The sequence below is a fragment of the Pleurodeles waltl genome, chromosome 3_1 (assembly GCF_031143425.1).
Source record: "Pleurodeles waltl isolate 20211129_DDA chromosome 3_1, aPleWal1.hap1.20221129, whole genome shotgun sequence".
NCBI classification, from domain to species: Eukaryota; Metazoa; Chordata; class Amphibia; order Caudata; family Salamandridae; genus Pleurodeles; species Pleurodeles waltl.
In genome coordinates, this window is record NC_090440.1 from 837,480,204 (window position 1) to 837,504,113 (window position 23,910).

General features: G+C 39.6%; 1 protein-coding gene across 1 annotated transcript in view; it reads left to right on the forward strand.

The window, feature by feature from the left end:
* The window catches only part of TSG101 (tumor susceptibility 101), a 175,036-nt gene extending 154,414 nt beyond the window's left edge, over positions 1 to 20,622 (forward strand). Inside the window, exons 8-10 of the mRNA XM_069223750.1 lie at positions 3,944 to 4,146; positions 6,116 to 6,355; positions 20,233 to 20,622. Of these exons, the coding sequence (XP_069079851.1) occupies positions 3,944 to 4,146; positions 6,116 to 6,355; positions 20,233 to 20,322 (533 nt within the window). The 3' untranslated portion in view covers positions 20,323 to 20,622. The remainder of the gene's footprint in view (positions 1 to 3,943; positions 4,147 to 6,115; positions 6,356 to 20,232) is intronic.
* Positions 20,623 to 23,910: the final 3,288 nt, after the last annotated feature.

Genomic DNA, 23,910 nt, shown 5'->3' on the forward strand with positions numbered 1-23,910 from the left:
TCGCAGGAACAGCTACCTTTTCGAGGTTGAGCATGAGGGAAGACTCAAACACACAGAGGAGAAACAACCTCGACTTCAAAGTGACAGCATATTGCAAATAAACCTCTCACACAATACACCAGTGGTAGGAAGAATTAAGAATTTTCTCCACAAATGTAGGAAAATTACAGACAAGTGGATTCTACATATAATAAAATTCAGATATTGCATAGAATTATTAAAGTTTGCCTCCAACAAAAAAAACTAAGAAAAAGAAACATCTAAAAGAAGAGACTTCAAGATTAATAAATTAAATAGAAGAGGTATTTCAAAAAGATGCAGTAGAGAGTGTTCCACGGAAAGAAATTAACAAAGGGAACTACTTGACGTATTTCCTAATTCCAAAACCAGATGGAACTCTTCATCCTTTCTGGATGTAAGATTCATAAACTGATTCATCAAAACAAGATAACTCAAAATGGCAGCTCTACAAGAGTCATTCTACAAATTCAAAAGGAGGACTACCTGGCAACGATAGATCTAAAAGCATCTTAACTACACATTCCAGTCAACCAAAGTCACAAACTATATCTACAGTTTGTGGTAAACAACAAGCATTACTAATTAAGGGTCTTAGCTTTCAGCATCAAATCTGCACCAAAGGTGTTTAAATGTATACCCCTACTTAGACAACTGGCTTATAAGAGCAAACTCATACAAAAAATGCAACAAATATATTGAAAAAGTAGTGTCAACTCGATACAATCTAGGATTTTCAATAAATATAGAAAATCATCAACAAAACCAGAACACAAAAAGTTGTTTCCTGAGCAGAAATCGGCACAATAGCGGGAAGGGCATACCCCAGCGAAAAGAATCCATTCTACAGGAAACTTTCCTCTACCAGAAGGATCAGTTTCTGACAGCGAGGACAGTGGGAAAAATACTAGGTAAGATGGCATCTTGCATACCTATAATACCAAATGCAAGTCTACATATGAGGCCAATTCAGGATTGGCTATAGTCACAATGGTCACAAGCAATAGGAAGTTAGGAAGATCTAGTAGTTGTAACTCCAAAGATACAGGAGGAAATGGTATGGGGGAACAGAATTTATGTAACAGAGGGAAGAATATTCATGCAACCAACTTTAACAGTAATCATCACTACAGATGCCTCTCACTTGGGTTTGGGTGCTAGCATGGGAACTTTGAAAATTAGAGAAATTTGGAAGGAACAAGAGGCAGTACAATATATCAACATACTGGAACTAAAACTGTGTCCGTAGCCTTAAAAGACTTTCAAAAGCAGTTGTTGGGACAGGTCATTCTAATCCAAACTGACAATACAACAGCAGTGTTTTATATCAACAAGCAGATGGGAACTCAGTCTTACCCCTTATCAAGAATAGCACAAGAAATTTGGATTTAGGCAATACAAAGTAAGTAACACCTAACAGTGATTCATCTTCCAGGGAAAGACAGTGTTCAAGCGGACAGGTTAAGCAGAAAGGTGCTACATCCACTCACGAGTGAAAATTGAATCAAGAGCTGAATCAGTCTGTACTCAGACAGATTTTTCATCGGGGGAACACCAGAATGAGATCTATTTGCAACATACGCTAATGCAAAATGCCTAAACTTTGCGTCCATGCTCCCAAACGACCAGTCCCTGGGGAATGCCCTGTCAAATTGGTCTGGGAAATTTGCATACGCTTTCCTCTCAATTCCTCTATTACACGGAGTAATCAACAAATGTAAACAAAACAAAGTTAAAATCATTTTGATTGCACCTCAATGGCTAAGACAAACTTGGTACTTGGAGCTAATACAGCTGTCTCAAGGAAACAGTCTAAAACTTCCAAAAAGACAAGATCTACTATCAATGCAAGAACGCAGGGTACTCCATCCCGAACCAGATTAATTGAATCTAGCAGTGTGGCTTTGATCCTGAAGACTTAGAATTAGGACATCTTACATGAAAAGACAATGGCAGTATTAGGAGAAGTGAGAAGATCAAAAACCAGAAGGTGTTACAAAGCAAAATGGCAAAAATATTCAAATTGGTGCAAAAATTCAGAATCTTTACATCAGATTGCTTCGGAGGTAACGGTGCTTAAATATTTTAGGTTGCAACCTCACATATACCTCAGTAAGGGCAGTTGTAGCATATACACAAGGTTGTACAGAGAAAAGTTTATTTAGATCCCCAGTCATGAAACATTTTTTGGAAGGAACAAAGAAAATAGCACCACCAAGACAGATGCCAGTGTCAGCGTGGAATCTAAATCTGGTGTTAACAAAAATCATGACTAATCCTTTTGAGTCTTCACATAAAGCTTATTTAAAAATGCAGATATATAAAACTATTTTTTTATTGGTTAGGACATCTCTCCGCAGAGTGAGTGAACTACAGGCACTTAAAGTTCAGGAACCAAATGTACAAATACACAAAGACAGAATGATCTTAAAAACAGACCCCCGTTTTCTTCAAAAGTAATTTTTCAATTTCATATTAATCAATCGATTCAAATACTAAGTGTTTTCAAGCACCAAAAACGAAAGCGGAGAAGGCATTAAACTCACTTGATGCAAGAAAAACAATCATCTATTATCTTGAAAGAACAAAGACAGTAAGAAAGACAAAACAGCTATTTGTTTAATTTGCGAACGACAATATAGGTGAAGCAGTGACAAAAGGAACTGTTGCCAAATGGATCTATCAAACGATCCGATTTTGTCATACAAATGCTGGAATACAACTAACTAACAAGCCAAGGGTACATTCTACGAGAAAGAATGGAACAACTATTGCCTTTTTAGCAAATATTCCAATTCAGGACATGTGCATAGCAGCTATTTGGCCATCAGTTCATACATTTACGAAACATTATTGTATAGACATTCAAATGAACAGGAAGCACAGGTGGGACAAATGGTTTTAAAACATATATTTATTAATTCAAGCCCATCTTCAACTCAACCACCACACTGAAGGGAAAAAACGCTGTAAAATCCATGCAGAGCATGTGAATCCAGAAAAGAATCAGGTCGCAAACCAAATGGTTTCTTACCTGTAATAGTAGTTTTGCAGCTTAAAGACTTTTCTGGAATCACAAGCGACCCACCCACCTCCTCGGGAAGATGGGGAAGAAGAAGAAAACAAAAATCATCAATCAAAATTAATAAAGAATGTCACAGGAGGCTGGGCAAAGCAACAACTGGTGGACCCATCGACGTTCAACAACAAAAAAGTACCGTAAATAAAGGACGAAAGAGAAGAGGGAGTACGGCAACAAGGGAAATATTCCAGACCCAACCACTAGATGGTGGAATAATGCAGAGCATGTGAATCCAGAAAATTCTTCAAGCTGCAAAACTATTACAGGTAAGAAACCATTTTGCCTTTTTGAAGTTACAAAAAATTGCCATTTGAGAGCCTAAGTAATGCCCCCGGTGAATGTAGTGTGAGCTTGGGAGTTAAAGGCACGGCGCTCCGTTTTTCTGTCTGTAAGGATTTGCTGCATGTGAAGCATCCTTTTCATTTTATACAAGAAACAATTGTAGCACGAGTGAAGTTTAAACATTGTTGTTGCCTCTGCATTGCCAATTTAGCTACCTTTTAAAAAATCAAATATGCCTGTCAGGAAGGCATAAATGAGGAGAGAGGTATTTCTTGTAAGGTGTATGGTGGCACTTGCTCTGCATAAGATGATGTACAAGCAGACCCGAATACATGACTGTTACAGATAAGTATTTTTGAGTGTTTTCTTCGATTTGGACTGTGAAATAGAATTTAGCCCACACTATCAGGAAGTCCCTCATAGGTTTAATGTTCTCGAGTAAATAGCTTGGTGGAAAGGACATTGATTAATAGCAGACTGTGTTTTCAGAGGAAGAATTTTCAATACGTTAAAATAAGTAGTTGACTACTTGTATGAATATATGTTCTATTTGTTCGACAGGTCCAAGCCGCGATGGCACCATCAGCGAGGATACCATTCGTGCTTCACTCATATCAGCAGTCAGTGATAAACTGAGGTGGAGGATGAAGGAAGAAATGGATCGTGCACAAGCAGAGCTGAATGCATTGAAGCGAACAGAAGAGGACCTGAAGAAAGGTCATCAAAAGCTAGAAGACATGGTGACCCGTCTGGACCAAGAAGTGGTAAGTGCGTGTTGGAAAGCCTTTTCAGACTAAAAGTGTTCTCTGTTGCCATAAGCTCTGAAAGTAAGAATGTCTTGAAGTGATATTGTTCTCAGTTCAAATTTATATTGCCCTTCATAACTGAGAGCGTTGCACCTATACAGCACTGTCTGTGCTTCTCACTAGGCCCCGCCGTGTCCTAAAGCACCACCCATCGCCACTGGATGAACCGGTTGGGCTTTCTGAACATCACCTTCTCTGTTTTCTTGGAAATTACTCTTCCTATGATGCTTCTTTGTAGGATAATATAGAAATTAAGCTTGGACGAGTATAAAATAGTAATTAAAATGTGAATTAATAAAATGAGCAGTCACGTTTTGGAAGCTGATAATTAAAAGCCAAGTTATTTGTAACTCGGGTTATATGTGACATACGCTATAATGTGTACATGTAACATGCCCAAACGTTTTGGAATGCAATATTTATCTCCAGTTGTTGGATAGTACAGGAGGCAGTGCTGTGCGCATATTGAAAGAGAGAATTTCTAACATTTTTTTTTAATGTATATTTCAGTTGATAATGTCTCAGAACAAGTCTGCAACTCTGCTGTTTTATTTAGTAATTTTCACAAAGTACCTTTCCGCACTTGAGCACTTGTTTGTTCTGGAGATACCGGTTAATAGGCAGGCTGTAATATCCTTACTGAGGAGAATTCTTCTAAAATCCTTTCTAGGGATATTTGTGGCTATGACGGTCTTCCACTTTCAGTATTCCTGGTCCTAGTCATTTTGTAGAAAAACTGTGCCCTGGTAGTCTAAGTGCATCACTCTGCAGGCCGTCTTCTTTCATCCTAGTACATCTTGTGCCTGCTTCACCTCAATTTCTTTTTCTCCTCTAACCTAACTGTACCACAACGACCATGTTATATATTAGCGTCTTGGGTCTACTTGTAATTAGTCAATGTCTGCAATGATCACTTTTGTGCACATTTTACTTGTCTGTGCTTGCCTCAGTATGACAAATGAGAACATTCCATGCATCTTCCCCTCAATGAGCCACATGTCCTTTGCCATTCACAGTCTTTTCAGTTCTTTAATGCAAAGCCTTTATTATTAGGGTGAGTGCTCTTCGGAAATGTTTTGGGCTCCAGCTGCACTACTGATAGTAGTTCCAGTATAAAATGTATACACACAAGTTTAACAGTATGAGGCTACGTACATTTCTCCCAGAATGATTTCTGATTAGATGCAAATATTTGCAGAACTTGAAAGCAAGATTGATGATTCCTTGCTTTCAAAATAAAATGTTAATAAAAAATGCAACTAGGAGGAAAGAAAACGCTTTGCTAAACAAAATTTGGGGACCATTTTTTTTAAGCATCATTTAGTAAAATGTGTTGATGCATGCTAGTATTTCCAAAAGTATTCATAATGGACAAACATTGCAGCCAGTTTCAACAAGAGTATGGGAAACATGAAAATAAACAAGCATTGGCAAAGCCAATACATCTGACTTAGTTGGTCAGCATTTTTGTTTTGTCGATATGTGTCTCGTTTTGGCACTTTTTTTTATTTTTTATAAAACTTTGTTTTGAGAAACTGCTAGCCCTTACCATCATAACAGACTTTGGCAAAAAGCAAAACATTTTTTGGTCTCAAAAAGTACATTGCCACAGTAGTCACTGAATAAAACTACTTTTTGTGCCAGTGTGCTCCTTCTGAAAGAGCAGAATGCTTTCACTCACAGTGAAGCCTGTCAGTAGCTAGAAAGGGATGTAGAATTTATTAAAACCAAAAGATATGGTTCTCCTTCAGGAAGATTGAAGCTGCTTTAGTGGTAAGGAACTTGACCCAAACGAGGGAATAATAAACACAAGAAGGTAGTTTGTTATTCAGTTTCAGTAGTATAATGAATTTGATAACTTGTATATGTTGTATCTTTTAGTGAGGTGTAATAGGCCCATTCAGATTTTTTCTTCTATTTTATTTAGGCTGATGTTGATAAGAACATTGAGCTTTTGAAAAGGAAGGAAGAAGAACTCACTGCGGCTGTGGAGAAAATGGAAAACCAGTCTGAGAATAACAGTATTGATGAAGTTATCATCCCTACAGCCCCACTTTACAAACAGATCCTGAACCTGTATGCTGAAGAGAATGCAATTGAAGATACCATATTTTACCTAGGGGAAGCTTTAAGACGTGGTGTTATAGACCTGGATGTGTTTCTTAAGGTAGGTTTCCCTAAGGCATTCTTAAACAGACGCCAAACATTAATTCCAATAATAAAATAAAAACATGTTCATCTAAAGGAGTATCTGTGTAACAACAGTAGCAAAATTATTTATTCGAACATACAAGTTTGTTTTATGCATTGGTAAGATGCATGACCATAATGGATTCTACCAACTTTTGTTGAATAAAGTTTTTTTTTTAGTTTCATATGGTATGCTTTCAAAGTATTACAGCAAACTCGCTTAAAATAAATCTAATTTAATGTATACATGTATAGATAGTTTGCACTTATACAAAGCATGACACACATGCTAATCTCTCTGTGCTGGCGCAGTCCATAAGTAAAAATATTTTTGAAATTGCAGAGGTTCAGCCAACACATGTGTCGCCCTCTGGTAAATCCTACGATTTTTCAAGGATGAAAAGGAAAACCAAACAAAAAAGACAATAGGGAGTGAAACAAAGACAATACACACAACAAAGAGGAAGATACATTTACATTTTACTATAGTGGGCCTGAGAGCAAGGTGAAGTACACATGTAAAGCACTCCATGAAACATTGCAAATGTGCATTGGAAAGAAAAGTAATTTCGCAAAAAACTGTGATACACAAATGATGGTGATTAAAATTAGTTTACGGAAACCCAAGGGATGAACAGGTAAGTCAGCCCGTTACATGAAAGAGGGCTCAGGTGGATTGAGATGTAGTAAGGTCAAAGTGCCAACGTAAGTACATATGTCAAGAGAAGCACTGTATTAATCCAAGGCGAAAGCCATAGAATTCAATAGTCCGGCTATTTACCTATTGCAAGAGAATTAGTTTGGTCCTGAAAGCGCAGTTGCTCAAAAATAAGGACAGTATCATGTGATTGACGCTGGGAAAATAAAGAAACTCCTGCTTAGTACAGTAAACCAACTTTGGAGTGAAGATCTGCAACGTTTGAGAGACAGGATACCCCAAAGTTGGAGGGGAGAGTGTCGGTGTGTTCGCCATTTCAGTAAGCTGCACACCCAGGGTACTTTGTTAGACATAACACTAAGCATATGGGGCCCTGGCCAAAAATACACATTCCCAAGCCCACAATTGAGGTTTAAAGTGGATACTGGTGTGGTACATTGGCGCTACCTGAAGGTCACAAGTAGTGGTATTGACAGTTTAAGGTCTAACCACTACATTACATGAATACGAAAACCTGCAGTCTTTTCATATGTTAAGATTCAATATAATCTCTATAAGTAAGTGCATCCCCTTTTTTGTGTGCTACGTATCTCCTGACTGGGAGATGTTTGCTGATACCCTTGTAATATTATAGGAATACCCATATGTCTCCCCCTTGCGGCTATATTAGACTGTCCCCAAAACTTGGTAGTGTTCTCGCAGGATACTTCAAATGTTCTGAAGTTAGTGCTAATGCAACACTGGCTTCTTCGTCACTCAGTATTCCGACCATGTTTTGTGATAGTACTGAACAACAGAAGGAATGGGCTGACTGTTTTACTTTCATATAATGAACTTCACAATTAAAATACCCAGTTTGTCTAGATGGGGCACTGCATGAACTAGCTCTGAAAATGATTCCAGGTCAAGGAAAAAAGAATGTGTTTCACTCTATAAACACTATCTGTTCGGAGTAAATCTCAAGTCCACAGTAAAGGAGCAGCAGTCATACACGGTAGCAGTGACTGAACCGCTGCACTACTAATAATGGGAGTGTGTACAGAGCTGACCCAAGCAAGCAGTCTCTGCATTTTCTATATTCAGTGAGTGACCTGATGGCTCAATGAACAAACGCATCCAGTGCAGGGTTCTGTGGTTGACCCCCCCAGGTTCACTAGTTCTGATTGCAGCAGATCAACCGAGTCTTTCATTATCCTACCCTCGGTAAAATGAATCCCCTTGAGTCGTGTAACAGTAAGCATCTGTATTAGAGAACCAATACACCTTTCAGGTGGACTCGCGTTTAAAAAAATACATTCTGTTATGTTGCACCAGTCTGCTGCTTCCACTCCTCTTCCTGAAGTTGAGTTGAGGATTTTGCATATAAAACATTAATTACATTTTTTTATTAGTAAGCAGAAGGGAAACATAGTAGGTGTAATCAGTCATCATAAAATGACAGTGTTTAGTAAAAATAGAAGGTACCATAATGTTCTATTACAATTATGTGCCATCATTAATTAAAAAGAAAACATTGCTATTGCAAGGACAAAGCCTCCATGTTTAGGCAGCTGAATTTTTTTTTGTTCTTCATTTTATATTTATGGCATGGACATACAATAAAAGTAATCACACCTGCTTGCATGGCCAGCCCTATTGGCTTTGCCATTGGCTATTTTATGAACAGGACTTTTTGTATTTTTTAGGTAAAAACCTACCAAACAGCGCAGCTATCTTGCTTGCTAGTAAAATCTTGGGGACATTCGGAAAGCTTCCTGGGGAATGCATTCCACACATTGCTTACCATTGGCTTTTTGGTTTGTAACTCACAGTTGCTGGCTTTATTTGGTTTGACCCTTCCGTGGCCATATAATTGAACTGTGCGGATATTTTATAATATATCAGAATTAGGGAGGCACAAATGAGGCACACTTTTTGGTAATTCTGAAGCGTGGTAGAAACAGATATTATATCAAATCAATACAATAAATGGTGACAGTTCCACACATTGTTTGTGTGCTGTATACTTTTAGCAGTAAAACTGTACAGTCTGTGCAAATGTAATGCTCATTTCAAATGAGGATGAGATGTCTATAATGGCATTGTGTTACCACACCATACATACTCCACTTTACCCCACTCTGCTCTGCACCACTCCATGCCACTGGACGCTACTCTGCACCACTCCACTCTACATCACTGCACTCTACGCCACTCTGTGCCACTTCACTCTACACCGCTGCACCACTCCACTATGCACCACTCCACTCTATGCAACTAGAAACAATCTACTCTGCGTCAATCTACACTGCACCACTCCACGGCACTTTATCCTGCACCATTCAACTGTATGCCACTGCACTTTAACCACTGCATTCTACCCCACTGTGCTCCACTTCAATGTGCTGTACACTACATTGCTCAAAACCAATGCACTTTATGCCACTGCACTACGCAATCTACTCTGCACTCTACACTCTACACCACTATAATCTACTCTGAAACACTCTGAGCCACACTACACCATTGTAATCTGTCACTGCACTCTACGCCACTCTTCTCTGTGCCATTGCATTGTATGCCACTGCACTCTACTCTGCACCACTGTACTCTAATTCAATGCATTCTACCCTACTATGCACCACTGTACTCTTTGCTACTGTACTCTACACGACTCCAGTCTAGTTACTGTACTGTACTCTACACCCCTCGACTTTGTACCACTCTGCTCTGCAACACTGGAGTCTGCCACTGCACCCTACGCCAATGCACTCTATCCCGTACCACTCCACGCCTCTTTACTCTGAAAGAATCCTCTCTACTCCACGCCACTGTACTCTATGCTGCACCATTCTACCCTACTTTGTACCATTCTACTTTACAGCACTGCACTCTACGCCACTTTGTTCTATCTGCACTACTGTACTCTATGCTACTGCTCTCTTCGTGGCTCTACTCTACGCCACTGTACTCTACACCACTTCACTCTACTCTGCACCACTCAACTCTACTGCACTCTACGCCAATGCACCATAAACCACTCTACATCACTCCACTCACTCTAATCTGCACCACTGCACTCCATGCCACTCTACACCATGCCACTGTACCTTGCAACACTCCACTCAACCCTGCACCACTCCACTGTACACCATTTCACTGTAATCTGAAACAATCTACGCCACTGCACTCTATTCTACTATGTACCATTGCATTGTATGCCACTCTACTCCAGTTTACTCAGTACTTTACACCACTTTACTCTAGGCCACTCTACGACTGACATTGTACTCCGTTAAAATAATCCACTCTGTACCACTCAGCACTCTACTCCATGCTACTCTGTGACACTACTCCACAAAGGTCTACACAACTGGCTCTACGCCACTCCATGCCACTTTACTCCACTCTATTGTACGACACAGTATTCCAGTCCTCCACACCACTACACTCTGTGACACTTCACTCTACTCCACAACAATGAACTCCACTTTACTCTGCCGTTCCACTGTACCTCATTAGTCTACTCTATACCACTCCACGACAATCCACTCCACTCTACACTCCACTCTACTCTACAACACTGTACAGCACTCTACACAACACTTCTTATGCCACTCCACTGTGGTACTCTCCTCAACACTGTACTCTCTCTACAACACTGCACTACTTCAGGCCACTCCACTCCACTCTATGCCACAGCACTCCACGCCACTTTCCTTAATGGCACTAACTTTTATTCATGCTCCAAGTAGCCATGCTGATGTACAACATGGTTAAAATACATTGGCACAGCCAGTAGCTCATGCACAGGCACTACAGTATAGTATCACTGTGTGTAAGTACAGAGAACCAGGATGGTCGTCTGTCTGATTGGTTGATGAATGTGTGAGCGTGGGAGATGTCAGCAGCCAAATATGAGAATTCTTGGTGGTAGTTTTCTCCCTTTCCAACAATAACTTTCACTAATCTTATCTTTCTTCCCTTGCACCAAGGCGAGCCTTTAGCATGGGTGACTGTGATGTTGGCCCATGTCCTAGGCGCTGACTTTCAGAGGGGTACCCAGATCATGTAGCAGTCGCTCACTGCACTATCTCCAGGGAAAACAGCTCTTAATACCTTTTTTCCTGATGCCCAGCTAGTAAAGCCTCAATCTTACCCTTTCATATCCCGCTCTGCCCCTGAGCCCTTTACCTCCCTCTTGCTGTTGGTGTGAAAATAGGTACATGAGGAAATTCAGGTAGGTGGTCGAGGAGTTGGAAAGGTACGTGGTCAGAGCAGGCCAGTCACTGCTGTGAGTCAAGGACTGACCTGTGCATACAAAAGGGCCCTCCAGGATAATCACCAGTTGTATTGAGGCAGACAGGAGTGATCCGCATACCATCAGGTATGAAATGTAGTGTAGAGCAGAGTACGTGCAACCCCATCAGGAGCTTTGCTTCTTTTGTTCCACGGGTAAGAAGCGCTGACAGGTTCATTGGGGGATGTGGCCTAGAACCAGCTCACAGCTCTAACGTTGCTGCATGTTCAGTGTGGATATTTATTAAGTTCTGTTTTCTCTTTGCCTTCTGGTACTTGTAGTTTTTTGCCCTTCGTTGTAAATGCTGGACAGCAAGTACTAGAGTGCAAATTATACAGTAATTGGCCTAAGCAAGATGGAGCATTGGTTAGTTTTTATTATCTTTTATTGCAAATATTGTAACAAACACACAAATAATAAAACAAACCTAAAACTTTACCACCTAAGCGTGGTGGCCATATATTTGAAACAAAACAAGTTAATAAAACAATGGACCATCACCCATAAGTTTAATTAAACAGTATGGATTCTCCTTAGTTTACATGTGTACTCTGAACAGGCACAAAACTCCTTTTTATTTTGAATACTCTAAAAAGGAGAACAATTATTATTGGCACAGTGAAAATTTACTATTGACTTTGAATCTGTAACCTCAAGACATAATATAATCACACAAAGGTGGCGTAAAATTATAAAGAGTGTATTGAAAAATATGCATTGGCAATATAAACAGTTCAATATTATGTTTATTTAGACCGTAGTCTATCAAACAATGATAAAATACATGCAGAATGTACTTTAATAAACACCTTAATAAACTCTAAACATTAAAATCAAGTTATTAAAACACTCATTCCTTAAAATTATGGAAATCATACTCCACTGTCTAGGTTCATTTCCCTTTTGGCTGATATCCAAGGTATAGTGCCAAATGTATTAAAGGTTTAAAAAAGTGATATTGAATTTGTTAGAAATGGGGTCTCTGGTTGGCAGGCAGTTTGCACTCTGTCCAAGCAGGGACCCTCACTCTAGTCAGGGCAAGGGAGATGCTCACTTAAGATAGCCCCTGCTCACCACCTTGGTAGCTTTGGCTGAAGCAGTCAGGCTTATCTCATAGGCAATGTGTAAATTATTTATACCAACACACACAGTAATACAGTAAAAACACTACAAAATGGACACCACACCAGTTTAGAAAAAATAGCCAATATTTATGTAAATCAAACAAGACCAAACGACAAAAATCCAACATACAGAAGTAAAGTGAATTTTTAAAATAATAGAATCTTACTCCATAGAAAACAATGTAAATGGTTTGTGTCAAAAAGAAAGCCGCACGGGCTAGCTTGCACCGGAAAAGTCAGCGATACGTTAATTCTTTACTTGTAAATGAGGCCATGCATCGTTTCCTCTCCGGTCAGGTAGTCGATGCGTTGTTTTTCTCTCCTCCAAGAGAGCGATGCGTAGATTTACAGATGGGCACCTTGGATCTGAGCAGGTTCACACCGATTTTGATGCCCAACGAAGCTCCGTGCAAAATCCGGCCTCACGGTGATGAGATTCCTCACTGCGTGGGGTTTGCGTCTATTTTAGCAGCCGCAGGCTGTTGTTGGGTTGTTTCTCCAGCGGCGATACAGGAAGTGCATCGATTTCAGTCACAATGCGGGTGGCGCATCATTTTTACAGCTGTTTTGCAGGTGGTGCATCAACATTTTTCCCTCATTGCTCCTGTGAGTGGATTTCCACCTTGGTTCCACCAGCTTCAGCTTTCAAGGGCCCAGGAACTGGAGGCAAGCTCAGTTCAAGCCCTTGGAGACACTTCACAAGCAGGAATATACCACAAAGTACAGTCTTTGTCCTCTCTAAGGCAAAAGCAGGAGTTGCAGGCCAACCCAGCAAAGCACACACAGCAAAGGGCCCGTACTCCTCCTCCAGCTCTTCTCCTTGGCAAACGTTCTTCTTGATTCCAGAAGTATTCTAAAAATCTGGGGCTTTGGGTCCACTACTTATACACCTTTCTGCCTTTGAAGTAGGCAAACTTTACAGGAATGTCTCTGTTGTTCACAAGACCCTTCCTTGCCCAGGTCTGACTCCAGACACACACCAGGGGGTTGGAGACTGCATTGTGTGAGGACAGGCACAGCTCATTCAGGTGTGTCAGCTCCTCCCTCCACTCTAGCCCAGATGACCCATCAGGAATTGCAGCCTACACCCCAGCTCCCTTTGTGTCACTGTCTAGTGGAGCTTCAAAAACAACCCAACTGTCAGTCTGACCTAGACCGGGAATACACAAGCAAGCAGAGTCACAGAATGGTTTAAGCAAGAAAATTCCAACTTTACCAAAACATGTATTTTTAAATTGTGAGTTCAGATACCCAAACTCCATATCTTTAATCTGCTCCCGAAGGGAAACTGCACTTAAAAGATATTTAAAGGCAGCCCCCATGTTAACCTATGAGAGGGATAGGCCTTGTAACAGTGAAAACCAAATTTGGCAGGATTTCACTATTAGGACATGTAAAACACCATCAGTCCATGTCTCACCTTTAACATGCACTCCATCCTGCCCATGGGGCTACCTGGGGCCTACCATAGGGGTGCCTTACATATATAGAAAGGGATGGTTTGGGCCTGGCAAGTGGGTACACTTACCAGATCGAATTGGCAGTTTAAAACTGCACACGGACACTGCAGTAGCAGGTCTGAGCCATGTTTACAGGGCAACCCATGTTGGTGGCACATTCAGTACTGCAGGCCCAGTAGGAGCATTTGATTTGTAGGTCCTGGGCACCTCTAGTGCACTTTACTAGGGACTTGCTAGTAAATTAAATATGCCAATCATGGAAAAGCCAATTACACACACAATTTACACAGGGAGCACTTGCACTTTAGCACCGGTCAGCAGTGGTAAAGTGCCCAGAGTACCGAAACCACCAAAAACAAAGTCCAGCACACAGTCAAAACATAGGAGACAGAGGCAAATAAAAGACAGGGGAGACCACACCAAGGTTGCCAGGTCTAACAGAATTGATAAGAATAGTACGCCATCTAATAAAATATGCAGATTTGTGCTTTTCACCATAAAAGGACAAAAGCAACTTCTGATATTTAATTAATGAGCCATAGAGCAAACCAAAAAGGGGATTAAGTCTGATTCTTAGTTTTACTATTTGCATACACATTTTTTGATTAGGAATATGTGAAATTCACAGGAAATATCAATAACCAAAAAAAGATAAAAATAGGGAAACAGACTGCTTACTTTACAAATGTATATAACTACATTTGGAGTTTTGAAAAGCATGCAATCTCATTTCTGATTTTAATTTGCATAGAGGTAGTTGTTGATGTCTCTGTGTCCTGTGCATGCAATGTGCCTTATCTCTGATAAAGTAAAGTAGATCCAACTATTTTCACTAAGAGTTACCTCCTTCCTACACAATACAAATATGTTATGTTGATCTATTAGTGATAAGGTGTGAAAGTATCTCAAAGCATGAATAAAATGTTGCCCACCCCAAAGAGGTAAAATCAGTTCTAGTTTTGCTGATTGAATCATAGAAGACGGCTGGGCTGCTAAAAGCAGTTTCTAGCTGGTGCTGTCTACCAAATCCCATGTGAATTTGTTATCCAACATTAGAACCTACACACCATATTGAATTTAGGAAGCAACCTTAGCTTAGAAGGGTAAGATGAATGGCTCAAGAGAAAAACATCCCAAATCTTTGAATTTCTTCAGACCTCTAGGGGATACATCGGGCCGCACTGCTCCTCTGGGTGAAAGTACCATTTCAGTGACATACGAAATGTCAAGCCCAGATGTTTGTAAAACTCCACCTCCTGTCCCTAGGACGCTCTCAGAAAAAAATACAGGACAATATACTTCCTCTAATCCCAAAAAACTAAGACTTCATTTTGATCTAAAGTTACTAAAATGTTAGCAACAATAATTGTAAATGATTAACAATATAGACATTTCCTTTACAGGGAGTGCAGAATTATTAGGCAAGTTGTATTTTTGAGGATTAATTTTATTATTGAACAACAACCATGTTCTCAATGAACCCAAAAAACTCATTAATATCAAAGCTGAATATTTTTGGAAGTAGTTTTTAGTTTGTTTTTAGTTTTAGCTATGTTAGGGGGATATCTGTGTGTGCAGGTGACTATTACTGTGCATAATTATTAGGCAACTTAACAAAAAACAAATATATACCCATTTCAATTATTTATTATTACCAGTGAAACCAATATAACATCTCAACATTCACAAATATACATTTCTGACATTCAAAAACAAAACAAAAACAAATCAGTGACCAATATAGCCACCTTTCTTTGCAAGGACACCCAAAAGCCTGCCATCCATGGATTCTGTCAGTGTTTTGATCTGTTCACCATCAACATTGCGTGCAGCAGCAACCACAGCCTCCCAGACACTGTTCAGAGAGGTGTACTGTTTTCCCTCCTTGTAAATCTCACATTTGATGATGGACCACAGGTTCTCAATGGGGTTCAGATCAGGTGAACAAGGAGGCCATGTCATTAGATTTCCTTCTTTTATACCCTTTCTTGCCAGCCACGCTGTGGAGTACTTGGACGCGTGTGATGGAGCATTGTCCTGCATGAAAATCATGTTTTTCTTGAAGGATGCAGACTTCTTCCTGTACCACTGCTTGAAGAAGGTGTCTACCAGGAACTGGCAGTAGGACTGGGAGTTGAGCTTGACTCCATCCTCAACCCGAAAAGGCCCCACAAGCTCATCTTTGATGATACCAGCCCAAACCAGTACTCCACCTCCACCTTGCTGGCGTCTGAGTCGGACTGGAGCTCTCTGCCCTTTACCAATCCAGCCACGGGCCCATCCATCTGGCCCATCAAGACTCACTCTCATTTCATCAGTCCATAAAACCTTAGAAAATCAGTCTTGAGATATTTCTTGGCCCAGTCTTGACGTTTCAGCTTGTGTGTCTTGTTCAGTGGTGGTCGTCTTTCAGCCTTTCTTACCTTGGCCATGTCTCTGAGTATTGCACACCTTGTGCTTTTGGGCACTCCAGTGATGTTGCAGCTCTGAAATATGGCCAAACTGGTGGCAAGTGGCATCGTGGCAGCTGCACGCTTGACTTTTCTCAGTTCATGGGCAGTTATTTTGCGCCTTGGTTTTTCCACACGCTTCTTGCGACCCTGTTGACTATTTTGAATGAAACGCTTGATTGTTCGATGATCACGCTTCAGAAGCTTTGCAATTTTAAGAGTGCTGCATCCCTCTGCAAGATATCTCACTATTTTTGACTTTTCTGAGCCTGTCAAGTCCTTCTTTTGACCCATTTTGCCAAAGGAAAGGAAGTTGCCTAATAATTATGCACACCTGATATAGGGTGTTGATGTCATTAGACCACACCCCTTCTCATTACAGAGATGCACATCACCTAATATGCTTAATTGGTAGTAGGCTTTCGAGCCTATACAGCTTGGAGTAAGACAACATGCATAAAGAGGATGATGTGGTCAAAATACTCATTTGCCTAATAATTCTGCACTCCCTGTATAGGTGAATGGAAAAATAGTCCAGTCTAAAGAAGTAGTCGGCATACAGTAGGCAAAGGATATTCAAGCCATCTACCTTAGGAGAAAAGGGATTTATCTCCGACCCCTTGGTATGTCAGCCAAGTAAAGCTAGTGGAGCTAAAGCACAGCCTTAGTTCAATTGTCTTATTGTGATTAGATGTCTAACCTTCAGGTCACAATTTCTGATCCTAAACGGTTGATCAGGGGCTAAATGAGCTGCTCCAGAAACCTCTGTGCAACCTGAGGGTTGTGTGTATTTGCTTTACAATCCTACTGAAAAAGCATAGTGGTTTAGCTACCCTCTGCGGAGCTCCATTTGTGTACAAACCTACATGTCCTTGTTGGGTTCAGTCAGTCTTGTATTGTTCCAAAATTGGTACTTAAAAGCATCTGCAGTTTAGTTTGTGAAGTGGCTTTATGTAGTGTGTCATGCAGCTCCCAAAGGCAACTAGGTTGCTAGGATATAACATGTCATGCAGTCTCTAAGACCGATGGCTTACCAGTTCCTCTGGGCACTTCTAGCCAGCCTGTTCTCCATCTGCATTTTTTTGCATGTTCTCCATCTGCATTTTTTTTGCATGTTCTTCATCTGCATTTTTTGCATAGACTGCATAATGTCTAACTTTACCCAAGGGAACTATTTTTTTGCATTTCTCGGTCTCCATACCAAGTTCTGTAACAGAAAAGTTACATCAGTGCAGCCCTCTAAACGGTCCACATTATGACCACTTGCACAGTCACTCGCCTTGTTTCTATGAAATGGTAATAGACATGTCATGCAGTGTGAAGTTCAACACACAGTAACAGCTGACACAGGCTTGGTGGAATGTTGAGAGACCCACACTCACTCTCTGCAAGGCACCTTGCAGTGATTACCTAAATAACCTAAAATCCTTATAAACCACAAACGGGTTTGGTCCAGAGTTTGCAGGACTCTTTCCCTACTCTTAACACAACTGTAAGAACAAATCTAACACCCTGCATTAATATACTCACTCAGCAAGGTGTGGGGGTGCCAAATATGGTTTTGCCTAGGGTGTTAACTTATCAGATTCTGGCCCTGCCTTCAGCATTGATATATAACCTCACACGCTCCTCTCCAGAGTAGTTCACCTGTATGCCAGGGGCAAGGTCATGTGTCTCACATAACCAACTGCATGGTTAACTATAGAAATATGTATTTATACAAGACGTTTTGTATCTAAGTCGAAATTATTATTTTCCAAGAGACTGCCAAATCAGAGGGTGTGCTGTAATACAGGCTCGTGCTACCCATTGTTCAAAATTGTTCCACAGTTGTTTGTGAATCTCGTGGGCACAGAAGCCACTATTCCATATGATTACGTGATTTATTTATTTGAATGGCAGCAGAAGACTACACTTTTCGGTTGAGATACAGCCTTGCTCGTGTTGGTAGCAATTACTGTACAATGACCAATAAAAACATGTTCCTTACCGCCATGTGACTCATTACATGTTGGTACACGTGTTTAAATCAAATGTTCTAAAACTGCACATTTTGTATTGGTGGCAGGGTTGTATACTTCAGTATATTTACAGAATTGATGTATTTTATATACATCACATTCTCTCATAGTTGTTATTATAAAATCCATTACATATCGTGTGTGAACTTGCTTCAATATATATTAAATGATACTCTGCACATATGTATTACATTATTTAATAAAGTCTATCTCATATAGATAAATATGTTTAGGATTGAAGTTGCACATCATACATTTTTATATTGCAATGTTAATAATACAATGAGTAAACTCCATCCTACCCATGTGGGCATATGCAAATAAATATCAAATACTATGTTTCATCCATTAATACATATAATCACAAAATACCTGTTATATAAGGCATGTATCAACTCGGCATGGGCATTTCTAGAAATAAATCAAATGCCAAAATTCATATAATTTGACTGTCTTTCTCAGTCAAAGTTACATTGTCCTAAAGACATAAAGATTACTCTTAATGTATATCCACCATCATTACTTGAAAAGTTCAATGTCTTAGCTCTAAAAAGAAACAAATAAACAAAAAGGTGAAAATAAAATATATCTAAATAATACTGAAAAACGGGCAGCTTGCAAAATAATATGAAAAAAGTGCAATTTATAAGTCATTCTCTTAAATGTACATGAACTTAGTCATCTATATTTAAACTCATAGATATACTGTTATTCCTTTCCAACATATATCTTCATTCAAGAATCCCCACGATACGTTCCCTGTTGCCACCACATTCATTCATCCGCACAATGTCACTAGCAAACTATTTGAGTTATCTATTTTGCCCGCATGTTTGTTTACAAAATGTTTAGGATTTGAGTACGACATCTCTGTTAATGATCACTCTCGGGTGTCGAAGAATTATTTTTTGCTCTGGTAATTTCATGCTACATATGTACATTTTCTGACAGGGGCATCGTAGAACGTACATTGTAAATCAGGTTTTGCATGTAATAAGTGTATTAATCTGAATTTCTCTACCAATGAGAGGATTTATAAATGACCTACAACGCCATTCATATATACATACTTTACATTTTCTGCAACTCATAAAACCGTTTATATTCTTGAAAAGAAGTCTTTCTGTTTCTTTCTAACACAAAATTTACTTCTAACTAAGGTATCACATAGGTATTTCACATTTTTGAAAGTCACAGATGTTTGTCTGCAACATGTTCCTAATAATGTGATCACATTTAATGGTCTGCCAGTGTTTATAAATTATCCCCCGTATCTATGCATGTTCCATGCTAAAAGTTGTTGTGAATCTAATTTCATTGGTTTAGTTTTCCTCTTGTTTTTTGATCCAAATAGCAGATTCTCTTTGGTGTGGTGTTCTAATGTTTTCATCGCATCATTTAATACACTTTTTGAGTATGAATATCCCATTTATTTAAAACGATTTATTACAATCTCTTTCTCAAATTCAAATTTCTGTTGGGTACTACAGTTATACTTCACTCTTAATAGCTCACTATCAGAAATGCTTCACTTTTGAGTACCTGAATGAAAACTTAAGTCATGTAAAATGTTGTTACCTAAAATGGGTTTCCTGTGTAGGGTGGTTGTGATTTGATTCTCTCTAATTTCCAGCCAATAAAAAAAATGTTTTCTTCTTTTTATCTCAGACAGTACCTGGATCTCTGATTTTACAAATGCGTATGTCTTTTACAGTCCAAGTGCGCATTATGAACCTGAGGGGAAAAACTAAATCTGCAAACCTCACAGGCCGTTGTTACACACTTACTGTTTTTAGTTTGTTGCTGCATAAAGGCATGTAAAGTTTGAGTCCATACTGATCTGTTAATCATTCTTTTTACAGCATGTACGTCTTCTGTCTCGGAAGCAGTTCCAATTGAGGGCACTCATGCAGAAAGCCAGAAAGACAGCTGGTCTGAGCGACCTCTACTGACCTCCTAGTGGCATTTTCTGAGAACTAAACTCTTTGTAAAAGTGGTCGCACTGTTGTTTCCTCATAAATCAATAGATTCCTGAATAAGTTGTTACATTATTCAAATGTAAAATATTTTGATTATACTTGCTGTATTCTTTTTTATACATATGTATAATGACAACCTTTACTAATGCACTTTTATTCTAGGTGAATATTTGTACTGGAATACAGGGAAGGTAAAAGGTGCACATGTGCCATTACCTGAATGATGCCTGATTCGATAATGTAGACTGTAAAATAAATGCAAACTGAAATGTTCTGTTCTTGAGCAGTGATTAATTGCATTACACGCTAAGTGGTTAACAATGTATCTTATACAAAGCGTGCACACACTTGTGGTAGAATCTGTATTTTTGTGTGTTTGATTGCTAATTTCAAAAGGTGGTGTACAGAAAGAAAGTGACAATGGATAAAGTTGCTAATTTTTAGGTTTTGCCTACAGATAGTTTTAGCTAGCTGTTTGTTGGCAACAGCAGTTGTATCCAGTAGTAATAAATAATGACATTTATAAGGCTCTCAATTCCTTGAGGAGGTGTGCAGAATTATTGAGCTCTCGATTCACATCTTGCTCGTGATTCAGTCACATTCTTGTTTATCTGTGTTCCCTGCTTGTGGTTCAGTGACTTTCCTTTGTATTATTGTGTTTGTCACACCCAGCCAAGGATCATTCCAGTCTCATTATTTGGATTGAATTGTATCTTCCACTGATGATGATAGTGTCCACTCGTGCTTCCCAGTTCCCTGATTTCTTCCTATCCCCACCTCTTTTTTATTAAAAAATGAGGTCCCCACCACTTACCGGACCTGATCAGATCATTTAACTTTATAAGTAACTACTTTGCTGATGCTGCACAAATTGCTCTAAAGATGACTGGCCCAGAAGAGCTCTGGAAGTCCAGACTTGGCTTTTGCCTTTGTACTCTAGGTGCATGGATGATTATTAACCACCTGAAGCCCAACACCTTATGGACTAGGCTAAGAGATCATGATTTGTGGACAGTGGCACAACCACCACCAGCCTACGGTTATGTGGTGAGGAAACTTGAATTGATGCCCCAGCAGCAAAAGGGAAACCTAAGATTTATGATGAAAACATATGGGAAGATGGCTGTCGTGTGTGTACAAGATGGTCTGCACATGTGGCAGCTGTCTTGAAATGCTTTTCAAAATGTTTGCGAAAAATCATTACATATGGCCACCTTCCGCACACGCTATGGCAACGTGGGGGCTAGAGGAAGCATTGGCAAAGCCAATAGTCCTGCACCCCACTATCACTGGCAAGACCTATTGCTTTTATTCGTGCATGTGGGTTACCCTTACTGAAGTAGTCTTCAAAATTATTTTGTGTTTTAAAAAAAAGGGATGAAAAGCAGTATCAACAGTATTAGCAGTGTATTGTTATCTACATAACATTTGTAAGATGCTACATCTAAGGGGCAGTGCTCCAGAGTGCTTAACTAAGGTTGGGAAGCCATATTTGAATGGGGAGCTGGTCCATGAGGGGTAGTGGTGAGTGCTTGTGAATTTTTTTTTCTTCTGATATCGATAGTTTCATATCATATTGGATGGAAATGAGTTACACTATTCATCTATGAGGTCAGAAAATACTGTCTCCTTTTGCCACTTTCTTGAATTTGGTGATTTAGAACATATTCACATCTGTAAAGTGCAGTAGTTAGTTTAGTTTGTGAATTGTGAATGCAGAAATCTTATTTTTCTCTTCAGATCCAATGAGGATCTTGTGAGCAGTGAGCACTAAACCAGTGCTGCTATGGGGAATCAGTAGGTAGAGAACATTGTAGGTCAAATGTGTGTTTTCTTTTTTTAACTCGCATTATGATACCAGCCTGTTCAGGACCTGTTTTGGTTTACCTTCTGGAAACCCAGGTAAAGGCTATTGCCATAATCTCAGTAACTAAGGTAATGACATGTTAAATAGTCAAGGATAAAGGAGAAGTGTGATGGGGAGCTTTTGTGGTAGAAGAAGCAAGTGCTCAATGAATGTGCTCACTGCAGCACAGACTTGGGAGGTGACTGAGAAGACACTGTTGATAATGAAGCTCCGATTTCTGATTTGAAAGGGATGCAGCAAGAGCCTCTTTGAGAAAGCTAGGGGAGATTGTTGCTCCGAGGCAGACAGATGTCTTATTCATTAGCAGAGTTCATCTTACAATAACTGGTATTTATTCAACAATGTAGAGCCTAGAGTCAGAGTGGATTCCACATGGTAAACACTAATATCGAAGATGGCAGATTTGATGGTCATTCTCATTCTTGACCTAGAGGCAGCCAAGTTATTCATTTGGCATTGTATTTACTTTTTTACAGATGGAGATGTAATTAGATCATTACGTGTAAAATAAAAACCTGCAACAGATGAAGGACCCTACTGAAATTTTGGCAGCAAGGTGCAAACGGACATATAGACCAGTGGTGCATTGTTAAGATTGGTTCAAGCCTTGAATATGAACCTTAGAAATTAGACATTTGTATAGAATTTTCCAGAGCATGAGTGAGAAACGAACCCAGCTGAGCATTTTAACAAACCAGTCTTTGTAGTTCTGTGACTTGTACCAAGAGTTCCTTGGAGATTGGGTATTAACTGCCAGCGAGAGTGTAGAGATGATTCGTGTAGATATGGTGTAACAATATGAAATGTTACAGGTGATCACAGAAAAAGAATGGGAAAGCATAATCCTTTGGCATCCGGAATTGAGTAAATTTGTTGGCCAGCTTGGGATCCTAAGATGCCAGCACATAAAGAGAGTTATCCATGCAGGCTTGGAGGTCGAACGTGGGAAAAGAGACTATGAAGAAGGTTCTGTACAATCTGTTTGTTCAGCTAGTAACCATGGTCATTCAGGATGTTAGTCTGGGACATAAATAGGTCTGTGTCTAAGGCGAAAGGCAGATAGAAATAGGTCAAGAATAGAGTTACTCTCAGTATGGGCTTCGCGATGTCATATGCTGCTCACTCAGGAGTTTAACTGGGAAAATTGATGTTTTAAATGGTTCTGAGATTAGCCAAGACCTACTCATCAAGATTTGGCTTTTTAAGAAAAGGAATCATATCTATGTCGCCAAGGGACTTCATTCACATATATGGTTCTTTGAGTGGTTTACAATGTTTCAGTGGATTTGTAGTCCCAGACTGTTTTGCCAATGGTGTCTAGAATTGTTCTCAGATAAAAGACTTCAAGTGTTTCCAACTACGAATAAACGATTGCTCAGCTCCTGCAACGGAATGTTGCTAGTTCTATTTAGGACCCGGAGACCAGGGATATGCTTAACTTTTTTTCTGTCTTGTCACAACACCTATCAAACCAACATGAATATTTGAAAAAAACTTCAAACCTCATCGTGCTTGAAGAATAAACTACAAATCAGTTCAATCACACCTTAAGACCATAATATATTTCCTCTAAATGCTCCTATTCCATCTTTACACACTCTCAAGCATCTAACCACACAAAGTTAAGGGTTATTTTGTAAACTGTTGTATGGAGTACATCTAGTAGTACATTTAGGGGGTCATTACGACCCTGG